Source organism: Megalobrama amblycephala, linkage group LG14 (genome assembly GCF_018812025.1).
Source record: "Megalobrama amblycephala isolate DHTTF-2021 linkage group LG14, ASM1881202v1, whole genome shotgun sequence".
NCBI classification, from domain to species: domain Eukaryota; kingdom Metazoa; phylum Chordata; class Actinopteri; order Cypriniformes; family Xenocyprididae; genus Megalobrama; species Megalobrama amblycephala.
In genome coordinates this window covers 26,087,180-26,100,855 of record NC_063057.1, presented here as the reverse complement: position 1 = coordinate 26,100,855, position 13,676 = coordinate 26,087,180, and the positions used below count along the sequence as shown (strand labels likewise).

The following is a 13,676-nucleotide window of genomic DNA, read 5'->3' as shown; positions in this document are numbered from 1 at the left end:
GTTCATAGAATTTATCTGTAACAGCCCACTTTAGAGACAAAAACTCTAAATTGTGTGCAGGGTAGTGGGTTTCAGGTGGTCTCAAACCTCAGCTTGCTTAAGCAATTACTTTTTCCACACCATCTTGAACTTGCGCAAGGACCGCTCCAAGACCCTCAATAGAAGCATCTGTTTGCAGTATAAATGGTAAGTTGAAGTTGGGGTTGCCCAGAACTGGCACTGTAGTCAATTTCTCCTTTAGTGCTCCAAACGCCTTTTCTTTTTACACCTTTTTTCTTTTTCTTAGGGTCTGCAGAGGTAAGCTGTTATAGGGGTGCTGCCAGTCAATGAATCGCCTATAGTACCCCATGAAGCTAAGAAACTTAAACACTTCCTTTACAGGTAGATAAGGAGGCTCAAGTTCCGTTCACCAAAGCAACATGTCATCAATCTTTGGAAGGTTGATGAGGCATTCTGCAGACCAAATGGCATCCTATTGGCCTCATATAACCCCATGGGGTTAATATGAGATATTATATGTTTTAGTAAGTTGTACTGTATCTTTCAACATACATTCAGATGTTCATTTAAGTTTATTCAGTAACTAGTGAGGAAGAGATGATCGCGTTCACTCGCTCTGTCGGTTGAACTGAGGTGCCTGTACAGTGATCTGTCACATCACATCAAAGCGTGTCAAAATGGCATTTTCTGTTTGAATTTTGTGGACAGAATTTGAAGGATGACACTTTGTTTCTTATCAAAAGTAACAACGCAGAGCTTATTGCGATTATTGGTGCTTAATGTTGGTTTGGCTACAATGTTGCAATGTAATGCATTCGGTACACATGTGTACCAAACCGAAAGCCCTGTACCGTAACAGTTCGGTACGAATATGTGTACCGTTACACCCCTAAATAAATAAATGAATGAATGAATGAATGAATGAATAAAATATATATACAGGTGCTGGTCATATAATTAGAATATCATCAAAAAGTTGATTTATTTCACTAATTCCATTGAAAAAGTGAAACTTGTATATTATATTCATTCATTACACACAGACTGATATATTTCAAATGTTTATTTCTTATAATTTTGATGATTATAACTGACAACTAAGGAAAATCCCAAATTCAGTATCTCAGAAAATTAGAATATTGTGAAAAGGTTCAATATTGAAGACACCTGGTGCCACACTCTAATCAGCTAATTAACTCAAAACACCTGCAAAGGTCTTTAAATGGTCTCTCAGTCTAGTTCTGTAGGCTACACAATCATGGGGAAAACTGCTGACTTGATAGTTGTCCAAAAGACGACCATTGACACCTTGCACAAGGAGGGCAAGACACAAAAGGTCATTGTAAAAGAGGCTGGCTGTTCACAGAGCTCTGTGACCAAGCACATTAATAGAGAGGCGAAGGTAAGGAAAAGATGTGGTAGAAAAAAGTGTACAAGCAATAGGGATAACTGCACCCTGGAGAGGATTGTGAAACAAAACCCATTCAAAAATGTGAGGGAGATTCACAAAGAGTGGATTGCAGCTGGAGTCAGTGCTTCAAGAACCACTACAAACAGACGTATGCAAGACATGGGTTTCAGCTGTCGCATTCCTTGTGTCAAGCCACTCTTGAACAACAGATAGCATCAGAAGCGTCTAAAGACAAAAAGGACTGGACTGCTGCTGAGTGGTCCAAAGTTATGTTCTCTGATGAAAGTAAATTTTGCATTTCCTTTGGAAATCAGGGTCCCAGAGTCAGGAGAAAGAGAGGAGAGGCACACAATCCACGTTGCTTGAGGTCCAGTGTAAAGTTTCCACAGTCAGTGATGGTTTGGGGTGCCATGTCATCTGCTGGTGTTGGTACACTGTGTTTTCTGAGGTCCAAGGTCAACGCAGCCGTATACCAGGAAGTTTTAGAGCACTTCATGCTTCCTACTGCTGACCAACTTTATGGAGATGCAGATTTCATTTTCCAACAGGACTTAGCACCTGCACACAGTGCCAAAGCTACTAGTACCTGGTTTAAGGACCATGGTATCCCTGTTCTTAATTGGCCAGCAAACTCGCCTGACCTTAACCCCATAGAAAATCTATGGGGTATTGTGAAGAGGAAGATGTGATATGCCAGACCCAACAATGCAGAAGAGCTGAAGGCCACTATCAGAGCAACCTGGGCTCTCATAACACCTGAGCAGTGCCACAGACTGATCGACTCCATGCCATGCCGCATTGCTGCAGTAATTCAGGCAAAAGGAGCCCCAACTAAGTATTGATTGAGTGCTGTACATGCTCATACTTTTCATGTTTATAATTTTCAGTTGGCCAAGATTTCTAAAAATCCTTTCTTTGTATTGGTCTTGAGTAATATTCTAATTTTCTGAGATACTGAATTTGGGATTTTCGTTAGTTGTCAGTTATAATCATCAAAATTAAAAGAAATAAACATTTGAAATATACCAGTCTGTGTAATGAATGAATATAATATACAAGTTTCACTTTTTGAATGGAATTAGTGAAATAAATGTTGAGTTCATTGGCTGGTCAGTAGACGTAGGTCGTAGCAGCAAACACACTGATGTAGGTCGTAGCAGCAAACACACTGTGCAATGATCATGCTGAATTTAACACTGTCAGAAAATGATCGTAGGCTATCTTTGGTCGCAAGACCAGGAAAACGGCCATCTTTGAACCTTTCTCACTGTACGACATAGGACCACCGATTAAGAGCTACGATCGCAGAAATCACCACATTTGTTTCATGATGACAATCTTTCGTCTGAGACAGCCAAAAATCGTGCAGTGTATCCAGGACTTTAAACATTGTTGGAAACATCTGGGATATTGAAAGTCAGAGGTGTAAAGTCCATGGGTCAGAAAGCAAAAGTCCTGCCATATGTTTATTCCACCCATTTCACTAATTAGTTTTACCTCCTGGCTGAAAAACTGTGCTAATTAGCAAATACTGAGCAACAACAAAATAATGAGGACTTTTACTTTATGAACCTGGACTTTACACCTCTGTTGAAAGTACACAATTGAATAATAATATACACTGTGCTAGTGTTTTTTTCGGCATTTTATTGCAAAAATATTACATATTGTGCCTTTAAGTCATATCTATTTTAAACATGTAAACCACATTTGTAGCTATTTGAATACTATTAATGTAATATCTGGTATAAACCTTTTCTGCACCCAAACATTGAAATTTTGCATTTTAGACAGAATCGTATACTCTCTAATTAACAGTTATTAATATTTTCTTAATATGATATGCCCTTTTTTGTACATTACTATACTTTTATGATTTTAGAGCAGCAGCATGTGAACAGGACTTTTATTTTGGTCTCCCGGTATGACGTCACACAGCCGCGTCGTGCTCCTGCATCTGTTGTGATTCGGCTGAAGAAAGGTTTGTGTTTAACTTTTAAATTGTTTATATCAAGGTCAACTGTTAAATCAGTTTCATTTTTACAATCTATGTAAAATAGATTAATCAATTTCGAATGCAACGCCGTGATGCTATATCCAACACATTAATGAGCGTTATTTTGTGTAAGTAAAGCCCTTCCACACGAGTAACATTAAAAGGCGCGTCTCGATTCCTACACAGAGAATCAGTTTATTATGATCATGAATTCGGTTACTGAAATGTAGTGATGTAGTTTTTCGAAAGTCTAGTTTCAACCAGTGTAAGATTCCTACATTTTTAAAATTAATCTTACTTTCATATGGCCAACTGTATTTATAAAAAGTGGTAATACTTTACAATAGGGTTTCATTTTGTTAGCATTAGTTAACGTGAAACAACTATGAATGAACAATACTTCCACAGGATTTATTAATCTTAGTTCATATGAATCTCAACATTTTAAGACATTTTTAAGATACAGAGTTGTCTCTGTTAACATTAGTTAATGCACTGTGAGCTAACGTAAAGAAAATTATTTTATTAACTTACATTCACAAAGGTTTTTGCTCTTAGTTCATGTTAGCTAAAGCATTAACAATTGAGATCTTATTATAAAGCCTAAGAATTTTTTTTAAATAAAATAAAATGCCTAAATAATGACATTACTTGGTTTATATATAAAGAAATAAAATACAATAATCAAACCATATTGTTGATGTAAATAATACGAGAACAAAAAAAGTGCTAGAAATTAATAACGCATCAATGTCTGTGAAAAAACAAAACAATTTTAACATTACAGTAAGAGTAAACATCTTTAAAGGTTTTGTTCACCCAAAAATGAAATTTCTGTCATTAATTACTCACCCTCATGTCATTCCACACCTGTAAGACCTTCGTTCATCTTCAGAACACAAATTAAGATATTTTTGATGAAATCCAATGGCTCAGTGAGGCCTGTATTGACAGCAAGACAATTAACACTTTCAGTGCCCAGAAAGCTACTAAAGACGTATTTAAAACAGTTCATGTGACTACAGTGGTTAAACCTTAATGTTATGTAGCGACAGGAATAGTTTTTGTGCAGCAAAACACTAAGTGTTAAAGCATGCTACTAATGCATTGAAACAGGAAGTTGTTGTAACTCATGCATAAAATGTCCAATCTGTCTCAGTCTTCACATGTTTGATAAGTGTCCTGGCCTGAAGACATCTGCATGCCAAAATGTAGTTATAGTCATGGCGCCACCAGCTGGCAGCAGGAAGAGTGGCAAATACAGATCACTTTGATGTAGTCCTCTTATATTTACCTACTTAAATGCATATTGCCCACCATGCTCTGTTGTCCTAAAGCACCAAGAGATTTAGTTTCGATGTTTTTCTTTCTGTAAATTATTTTCCTCTTAAACACAAAGAAAAACTCCTGGTGAAGCGACTGAGATCCACGTGACACACTATTATAAAGATGGCGTTTATTAAAGTGGAGAGTGAAGACATGAAGATTGAAGAAACATTCAGAGTGAAACATGAAGATACTGAGGAACAAACAAAGATGACATTTATGAAAGAGGAGAGTGAAAACATGAGGATTGAAGAAACATTCAGAGTGAAACATGAAGATACTGAGGAACAAACAAAGACGATGTTTATTAAAGAGAGTGAAAACGTGAGGACTGAAGAAACATCCAGAGTGGAACATGAAGAAACTGAGGAACAAACAGGTTGGTTTCATTCTCAAAGCTGAACTCAGTCATTTGATCCTTATTATAATGTCCAGCTCTACAGAAATGAATGATATTTTTGAAGCTTGTCAAATACTAATGCTGCTGCAGCCTGAGAAGATCTGACTTCCACTTTGGGTGTTTGTTATTTTGACGTCAAACATTAAATTAGGAAAAATAACACAGAACCAAGACAATTATTTTTTGTAACATTAAACACAAAATCAACTTCTGAATTAAACAATGAAAACCATTCATTTCTTTCACTGAATTATGCAACAGTATCTAAGAAAGCATGAAGCCTACAGTACCAGCAACTAAAATTCAGATGGTCAAAATTAGTTAACAAACAAAATATTGTCATAATACAGTTTAATATACCTGAATATAAATAGGAGTAAATATTCACTGAATCAATCCATAAATGAGTCAGTAGTTTTTTACTTCTTATCTTCAGTCACAATGGGCCTTATTTATGAAACAAATGTATGACAGAAAACTGGGTCGTTTCCAAGCAAAACTTGTCATTAATCAATATGGACATGAGCAGATAGATAGATATATTTTACAATGACTGTGCAATAAATAAATACTGCAAATATTTTAATAATACGCATTAATTTTTATAAAATTATTGTAATAATTCAAATGAAGTAATTGTTTTTAAATAAAATAATTGAATAATGTATAATAGTAAAAAGACAGAATGAAATATTAAGTTTTAACATCTAAAATGATTAACTTCTATAAAATAGGCCTAATATATATGTGTATATATATACAGACTACACAAAAGATCAATGCAATATTGCATTGAACTTTTGTGTAGTCTGTATGTTTTGGTTTTTTTTTTTCTTCCTGATTCTAATTGATTTCTATGTACAGGTGCAAAGACAGGAACGGAAAAAACATACAAAGGTAGACGACAGACAACAAAGGTGATTATCCAAAGTAATCTGATATTGATATTAATCCACATAAACAGTATCGTACATCACATAATATATTTGCCAAACTCAGTACTTCAATGGTTTTGTATAAGGTCACACATTTTGATAGGATGTTAGATTTTGGCATTGATTGATTGCTTAATTGCTTAAGCGTTAACTACTGGATCCATGGATAAATGTATACATAGATGCCCCATTAGCGGCTGTTTCTATGGGCTGCTATACGTAAGCTGTCCGCCATATTGGGACAGTCAAAGTAGGTTCGTGAACATTCGAGAGCAAGATGACTCAGCGTCTGCAATTGTAGTACAATAAATTAGTCATGTGTTTGATAAACAGTGATATATTTCTTCAATTCCTGCATTGGATAATGTGACATTAAGAAGTTACCATAACTTAAAGTCCTGTTATAGGTCATTGGTGAGAATATTTTCTGTGATAATAGACTGTGACTCTCGTCAATATAGTATGGGTGAAAAAAACACAGCATGCAGCGCTGTAATTATCATTTATGATTCTTTGTCCAGTTGCCTAGTCAAAAGGATTGCCATACATGCAAGGAAAAAATTGGGGTAGCAAGAAAGATGTGTCCACACTGCGGTGCCAAACAGCCTTATAAGCAGAAGCTTGAGGAAAGAAAGAAAAATCTTGCCCAAGAGTGGAAAGACCAGCAGAAAAACCCCAGCACTGTGAGCAAGGTGTATGAAGCAACAGAACTACTGGTAGGTTTATCTTTTAGATGTTTGTCATTAAATAGTAAATACTGTAAATAATCCTTGATCTTTACCATTTACACATGCATTTCTATATTCATATAGACATTTCAGCCTTTTTTTTAGGCTGAAACATTGCGGATTTTTCCATTTTACTCAGGTCTGATGAAGAACATTTAATAAAAGCAGTAATAGCTTTCGGTGTGTGAAACATTAGATGGGTATAATTGAAAAGAATTGGTATAGTGTCCAAACTCTGTCCTGGAGGGACCTCAACACAACTGCTTGGAAGTCTAGTATGCCTAGTTAGACCTTGATAAGCTGGTTCAGGTGTGTTTAATTGGGGTTGGAGCTCAACTCTGCAGAACAGTGATGTTGCTAATGTGCGATTAAAATAAATGTGTGATAGGTACATTTTTTCGTCTGTAAACTAGCACAAGAGGATTCGGACATGCCCTTAAGTGCACCTGCGCCATGCGCTTCAGATCATGCACTTCGATTGTTAAAATAGGGCCCTGTGTGTTGTTAGTAGGGGTGTGACGAGACAGGTATCTCATGAGACGAGACGAGACAAGATTTTTACACACTATTTTTAAGAAATCCTCAATGGTGAAATCATGACTAGAAAAAGTAGTCTGCAGGTGTATTTGAAATGTTTTAACTAATCATCTTGTAATGAATGTCATTTCAGTTCTACTTTCTGAGTGTGAATTATCATATGCAGTAAAAGACAACAATACTCAAGCACTGTAAAAGGTTTTGCCACTAACTCAACTGACTGACTTCTCTTCTGTATGATTTCAGTCTCTTCAGATCTTACTGTACATGATTTATGAGCTTCTACAACTTTTGACCTCCTAACTGAACTCCTTTCCACAAACTGATCATATAAATAAAAACAGTATAAATAAAAATGGTAACACTTTACAATAAGGTCTCATTTATTAACATTAATGTATTAACCAACATCAACTAACGATGAGCAATATATTTGCTACAGTATTTAGTAATCTTTGTTTATTTTATTAACTAACATATATGTTAGTTAATTAAAATTGTCATTAATTTTTAGTTCATAGTTTACAGTGCATTAACTAATGTTAACAAATGAAACCTTACTGTTTGTGCTTAATAAGATTAAGAGAAAACTGTTATTCGTTTTCATGTCAGTCATGCAAATAAGACCACATTTTTCTTTGATACAGAGCTGAGAGATGGTTACAACTACACTGCCCAGCCTGGGGTATTGAGATCGCGTTTGAATACGCGCTTATGTTTACTTTCACTTTCAACGATCGCGCGTAACTCTGTGAATGTGGAGCGGCGCCCGTTATCCAACTGAATTAAATGTTTTTTATTTAAATACAAAGCAAAACGACAGTGGAGGCGTAATGTATACGTAGCGGTGGCATATTCTTTCCTAATCATCCTAACACTCTGTCATGGCAACATCAGGAGACTACTTTTCGCCTCGACGAGAAATCTCGTCACACCCCTAGTTGTTAGCTATGTAAAATAATGCATTTGACATCTTTATATATCAGTTTTGCCAAGTCTGCAGTTTTCCTGTGGAATTGGGCTACTTTTACACTGTTGCTGCAGGTTGTTTTTCATGTCCGAGGGTTGAAGTGACCCCAAATAACATAAAATTTAGTCCCTGGAATGCGAATTTTATCAGGGGAACCCCACCAAAAATGCAGATTTTTACTGTGGGACACCTCTCCTGAAACGCAATTGGGCGGGTTTCGTCGTGAAAACCTGGCAACCCTCTTATGTACATTTGTTTTATAATTAGCAGTGCCAGTAGGCTTCAGATTTAGCTTGCGTTACTAATAGCTGTGTCATGTCTCTCTGTTTTTAGGATTCTTATCAATTTATCAAAATGTCCAAGAAACAAGGCACATCAAGGAATTACATGACCTCGATGTAACATTTAAGCTATTATTTACAAAGTTTTGTCCTCTACTCGAGTCATTATATTCATGTAAAACAACATTCAAATACAAAAGGTTTTGCTGTATCACTGCCGGTGGTGGTGCGGTTGTCAAGTTTACCAGCACATGTCTACCGGGAGCCGGACTGGACACCCCTGTTGTATCACAATAACTGAAAAACCAAGCCAGCTGGGGATGGGAGGGAATTACTAAGTTGGCTTACTCTGTCATTCAATGGATTGGTTTTCTGTCTAGCTGTCATAGCATAAAAACACTGCTTTTCTCAGTACTCTGAAATTTTCAGTCTTGTGACTTTGTTTTAATATTGTTCCAGCTCCACAAGTGGGACCTTTTGGAAAGGTACCCAGTCCTCCTCCTTGCCAGGAAAACCAATAAAGGTTTTTCAGCTGAGTGCTTCTGTCCATGGCAAATGAACTCAGAGGAGACTCAGGATGCATGTGTCACCATAAAGAAGCAGTATGAAAGTCTTCTTAATGGTAATGAACACATGTGCATGTTACATTTTTACACATTCGATTGCTTATTAGTGCATCCTTGATTGATTTAAGAATTGGTCTTTTAATTTAGTAGGATATTGTTAATATTAGTTTCTCTTATATTTGTTTTCCTGGTACAGTTTTTTCATGTCTGCTTATTATATTGTGTTTATATAAGTTTTCAATCCTTTAAGTAGATGTCTGTTGCATATTTGTTGATTGCAGCAGCTTATGCAAAGGTTCACATTACAATTTCTTTTTTCCAACAGTGGTGATCGCCGATAAACTAGCAAGCAGCAATGGCAAGACTCCAGCAACAAATATCACAAAGACAAAGATTACACCATTAGCAAATGTCTGCCCTTCAGAACCAGCATCAGAGTCTAAACCTCCGCTCACCCCTGAGTCTGAGCCTCTTACTCCTGTGTCTTCCTCCTCGGCTTCTCCTGTGCCCTCTTCTTTCCATTCCACCCAGACATCTGTTGTTTCCTGCACCACCTCCTTCACCCCTCCTGTGTCTTTATCCGTTGTTCCTCCTCTGTCCTCCCTGACTCATCCTGATTTCATCTCCTCTCAATCCAGTCCTGTGTCTTCCTCCCTAAGTTCTGCCCTGCCTTCAGCTCCTACCCTTTCTACCTGTTCAAAACTCACTCCTGTGTCCACTGAGCAAGGCACTCCAGACTCACGAAGAAAAAAACCAACAAAGAGGAAAGAAAACACTTGTGGTATGTGTGGATTTATCAGTCATTTTTATCACCATATGAATCAAAACTGTACTAGATTTTGCACTGTCAAACAGTTTTAGTTAGCGGAAGAAACCGATTTCTCGTTGTTTTTTTAAGCTATTCAAGCAAGATACAATTAGTATCCATATTTTGCAACATGGAAATAAGCTATTTTCATTGAATGTGCGAGACTTCTGATTTATTAGCACCTAAACGTAAATAACTGGAAGAGTAACAAAGTGAAGTAAATGTTAAAACTTCTTGCGCTACAAGCCAGTGTGTGTATGATTATGATAATACAAATTAAAATAATGTGAACAGTTAATTTGTGATATCAGGCAGCACAATGGACTGTTTTTGTTAGTCCACATTAAATATACAGATTTCCCAACTTATATTTATATGTAAAAAATGTTATTGCTTTGATCATTCCTTGTGTTCATACAAACATACTAAATATAGAAATCAGTGTTTCAAAAATATGAATCTAAGATCTGTCTAGAGGAAAAATAGTCACAGTTACAGTGACTACTTCATCATGGGCATGTGAGCTTTGTAAAAAAGACAGACTCCAAATAATGCAAAGTGAAATTTTAACAAAAAAGACAAGAAGTGTGGTGTATTGTGGGAAGTTCCCACGTCTCAAAAATGTGACTTTTTTCATGGCATATTGTAACGTAAAAAGTAAGTAAAAATGGTGCTGTTCAGTTTTGTAATTAAATAAACTTTAATTCAAAAACTTAAAGGAAACTCTGGAAAAACTTTTTGAAAATCAAAATTGCAGTTTATGTCTGTTGAACTTTTTCTTTTACTCATGTCTGGTTCAAATTATAATCCTCTTTTTATTTGTTTCAGAATGCCCAATGCATAAAGACACAACCAGTTTCCCCTACAAAAAAATCCTGAGGAAAAGAATCAGGGAGGTTTGTTTCAAAAACCATTTATATACAGTACAGTCCAAAAGTTTGGAACCACTAAGATTTTTAATGTTTTTAAAAGAAGTTTCGTCTGCTCACCAAGGCTACATTTATTTAATTAAAAATACAGTAAAAACAGTAATATTGTGAAATATTATTACAATTTAAAATAACTGTTTTCTATTTGAATATATTTCACAAAGTAATTTATTCCTGTGATGGCAAAGCTGAATTTTCAGCATCATTACTCCAGTCTTCAGTGTCACATGATCCTTCAGAAATCATTCTAATATGCTGATCTGCTGCTCAAAAAACATTTAATGTGTACAATTGTACAAAATATTTGTGTACAATATTTTTTTTCAGGATTATTTGATGAATAGAAAGTTCAAAAGAACAGTGTTTATCTGAAATCTAATCTTTTGTAACATTATAAATGTCTTTACTGCCACTTTTGATTGATTTAATGCATCCTTGCTGAATAAAAGTATTCATTTCTTTAATTTCTTTTCAAAAAAAATAAAAATAAAAATTCTTACTGACCCCAAACTTTTGAACGGTAGTGTATAATGCTACAGAAGCTTTGTATTTCAGATAAATGCTGTTCTTTTCAACTTTATATTCATCAAGGAATCCTGAAAAAAAAAAAGTACACAACTTTTTTCAACATTGAAAATAATCATAAATCATAAAGCAAATCAGCATATTAGAATGATTTCTGAAGGATCATGTGACACTGGAGACTGGAGTAATGATGCTGAAAATTCAGCTTTGCATCACAGGAATAAATTACTTTGTCAAATATATTTAAATAGTACACAGTTATTTTAAATTGTAACAATATTTCACAATATTACTGTTTTTACTGTATTTTTAATTAAATAAATGTAGCCTTGGTGAGCAGACGAAACTTTTAAAAACATTAAAAATCTTAGTGGTTCCAAACTTTTGGACTGTATATATATATATATATATATATATATATATATATATATATAAAAAAATGATAAAAATACCACATAGATAATAACAATGTTATAATTTTGTATGTTGAAATTACAAAATGTCTGAAAAAAACATTATCAAATGTACTGTGTCATTAATGTAAGGTTTAAGAATTCATATAATTTGTGTTATAAAGTTTGACCATGGACTTTAATAAGAAAAGTTTTACTTCACAAATTAAGTTTTGATTGCAAATTTTAAATCTTGTCCATAACAATAGTAGTTTGACAATATTAAACAAAATGAAGGTCCATATTTTTCTAAATATATTGATATTATGAGTTTATGCTTCTTATGTTATGTAGATTTAATGTTAAATTTACAGTCCAATATTATTATTCTACCTGTATGTGTTGAAAGAAAATGACATTAATTTCACCATGATTCTTTCTGTCTTTGTTAAGGGCCATGCGGAGGTGTTGGTGCAGTGGTATCCTTGCTCTGGATGGTGCGCATGTTATCTGAACTTTACTGTAGATGATTGACAGAACAAAACTTAGCAAAAATAATCATTTATTATAAACATTTTTCAGCTTTAACTGCAGTTTTGATCAGTGAAGTCTGATTGTCAAGCAAGTCACATAACATTCTAATATTGTTTGGGTAGTGTAGTGCATTGGATATAAAAATAAACCAAATAGATGTTTTAAAACTATTTTTCATGGTAAATCTTTTGTGAAACAACAGACTTGTTACACAAATCCCAACAGATAAAACTAGCTATAATCATTAACATCTTTAAACAGCGTTATAGCTTTAAGTCCAGAATTTCATTTAAAATGTGATGTGCTTATTGAATTTAATTTTTTAATGTACAAAATACAGTATGTGGATTGTTTTGAAATAGATACCATCATCATTACCCAATATACTTAGTGTTAAAAAACAATGCTGCATTCCTGAAGACTTCATGTCTCATTGTATGTCAACATAATATTCCAAACAGTAATGAACAATGTAATATTAACAGTAATACTTTTTTCTGTCTTTTACAGTGGGGCAGAGTGGGAAAACTCATGGGAACCAAAAGAAAACATTGAAGATTAATACCATCCCGAAGATCTGTTTTCCAATGTTTTGTTTGTTGCTGTTGTTTTTCTATATTTGGAGTTTTTCTATATATAAAGTAGATAAAATGTTTTGAAATAAATATCTGTCACAGCCTCTGTTTCTTCATATACACTTAATTTTTAAGATTGATTATAATTTGTCAATTAAGAGTGTAAATACATGCACTTCATCTGAATTTTCCAGCAGTAAACTTATCACTAAATGCATTAAGTTAAAGCCAATTAGGATTTTATTATTCATTACTCTAGATTACTCTAGAGCACCCATTAGCCCACAGTCTACAATATGTGTTTATATATCTATAGACCCGGTTTCACAGACAGGGCTTAGACTAAGCCAGAATCAGGCCTTAGTTCAATTATGGTATTTAAATAGCTTTTATAAATGTACCCTAGAAAAAAAAAAAAACATTACTGGCGTGCATCTTGAGAAACTATTGCAGTAACATATTTTAAGATATGTCAGTGCAAGTTACTTTCATTTAAAAAAGTTAAAACATGCATTTTAGTTTAGGACTAACTTAAGCCTTGCCTGTGAAACTGGGGGGATAATGTGTATCTGGAAGATAGACTAGTACACTTTTGGGTCAGTACATCCTTTCTCTGTAGGTAAGAAAGGCGGTGATTAAATATTACTCGACTTAATACCAGAGTAACACTTTTTGAAAACTTATGCCCCTTCCATTCCTAAGCCCATCCACCACTGGGACGTGAGCAAATCAGTTTGTAGTCAAACATTTCCCACCATTATAA

The 13,676-nt window shown here is 34.7% G+C and overlaps 2 protein-coding genes across 4 annotated transcripts in view; one reads left to right on the top strand and one right to left on the bottom strand.

Annotated features, from left to right (window-relative positions):
- The window catches only part of LOC125246302 (tripartite motif-containing protein 16-like), a 138,717-nt gene that overhangs the window by 112,313 nt on the left and 12,728 nt on the right, over positions 1–13,676 (bottom strand). The gene's annotated exons all lie outside the window — the stretch shown is intronic.
- On the top strand, positions 3,263–13,003 carry LOC125246311. 3 transcript variants are annotated; one of them, XM_048157262.1, is made up of 9 exons: positions 3,263–3,392; positions 4,807–5,112; positions 5,998–6,050; positions 6,590–6,784; positions 9,044–9,206; positions 9,476–9,931; positions 10,787–10,854; positions 12,258–12,301; positions 12,849–13,003. In XM_048157262.1, exons 2-9 carry the CDS (start codon positions 4,857–4,859, stop codon positions 12,898–12,900), a joined length of 1,287 nt encoding a protein of 428 aa, XP_048013219.1. In that variant the 5' UTR covers positions 3,263–3,392; positions 4,807–4,856; the 3' UTR covers positions 12,901–13,003. The 3 variants fall into 3 exon arrangements, with proteins under 3 accessions (XP_048013219.1, XP_048013222.1, XP_048013221.1); XM_048157264.1 differs by lacking the exon at positions 3,263–3,392 and adding an exon at positions 3,425–3,535; XM_048157265.1 differs by lacking the exon at positions 4,807–5,112 and having other exon boundaries at positions 3,269–3,392.

What these genes read in the sequence shown, in the direction of transcription:
- LOC125246311 (XM_048157262.1), top strand. Translation starts at nt 4,857, where the DNA reads ATGGCGTTTATTAAAGTGGAGAGTGAAGACATGAAGATTGAAGAAACA. An exon ending in GTAGACGACAGACAACAAAG is followed by an intron (nt 6,051 to 6,589) that starts GTGATTATCCAA and finishes TTCTTTGTCCAG; the next exon opens with TTGCCTAGTCAAAAGGATTG. An exon ending in TGGTATCCTTGCTCTGGATG is followed by an intron (nt 12,302 to 12,848) that starts GTGCGCATGTTA and finishes TGTCTTTTACAG; the next exon opens with TGGGGCAGAGTGGGAAAACT.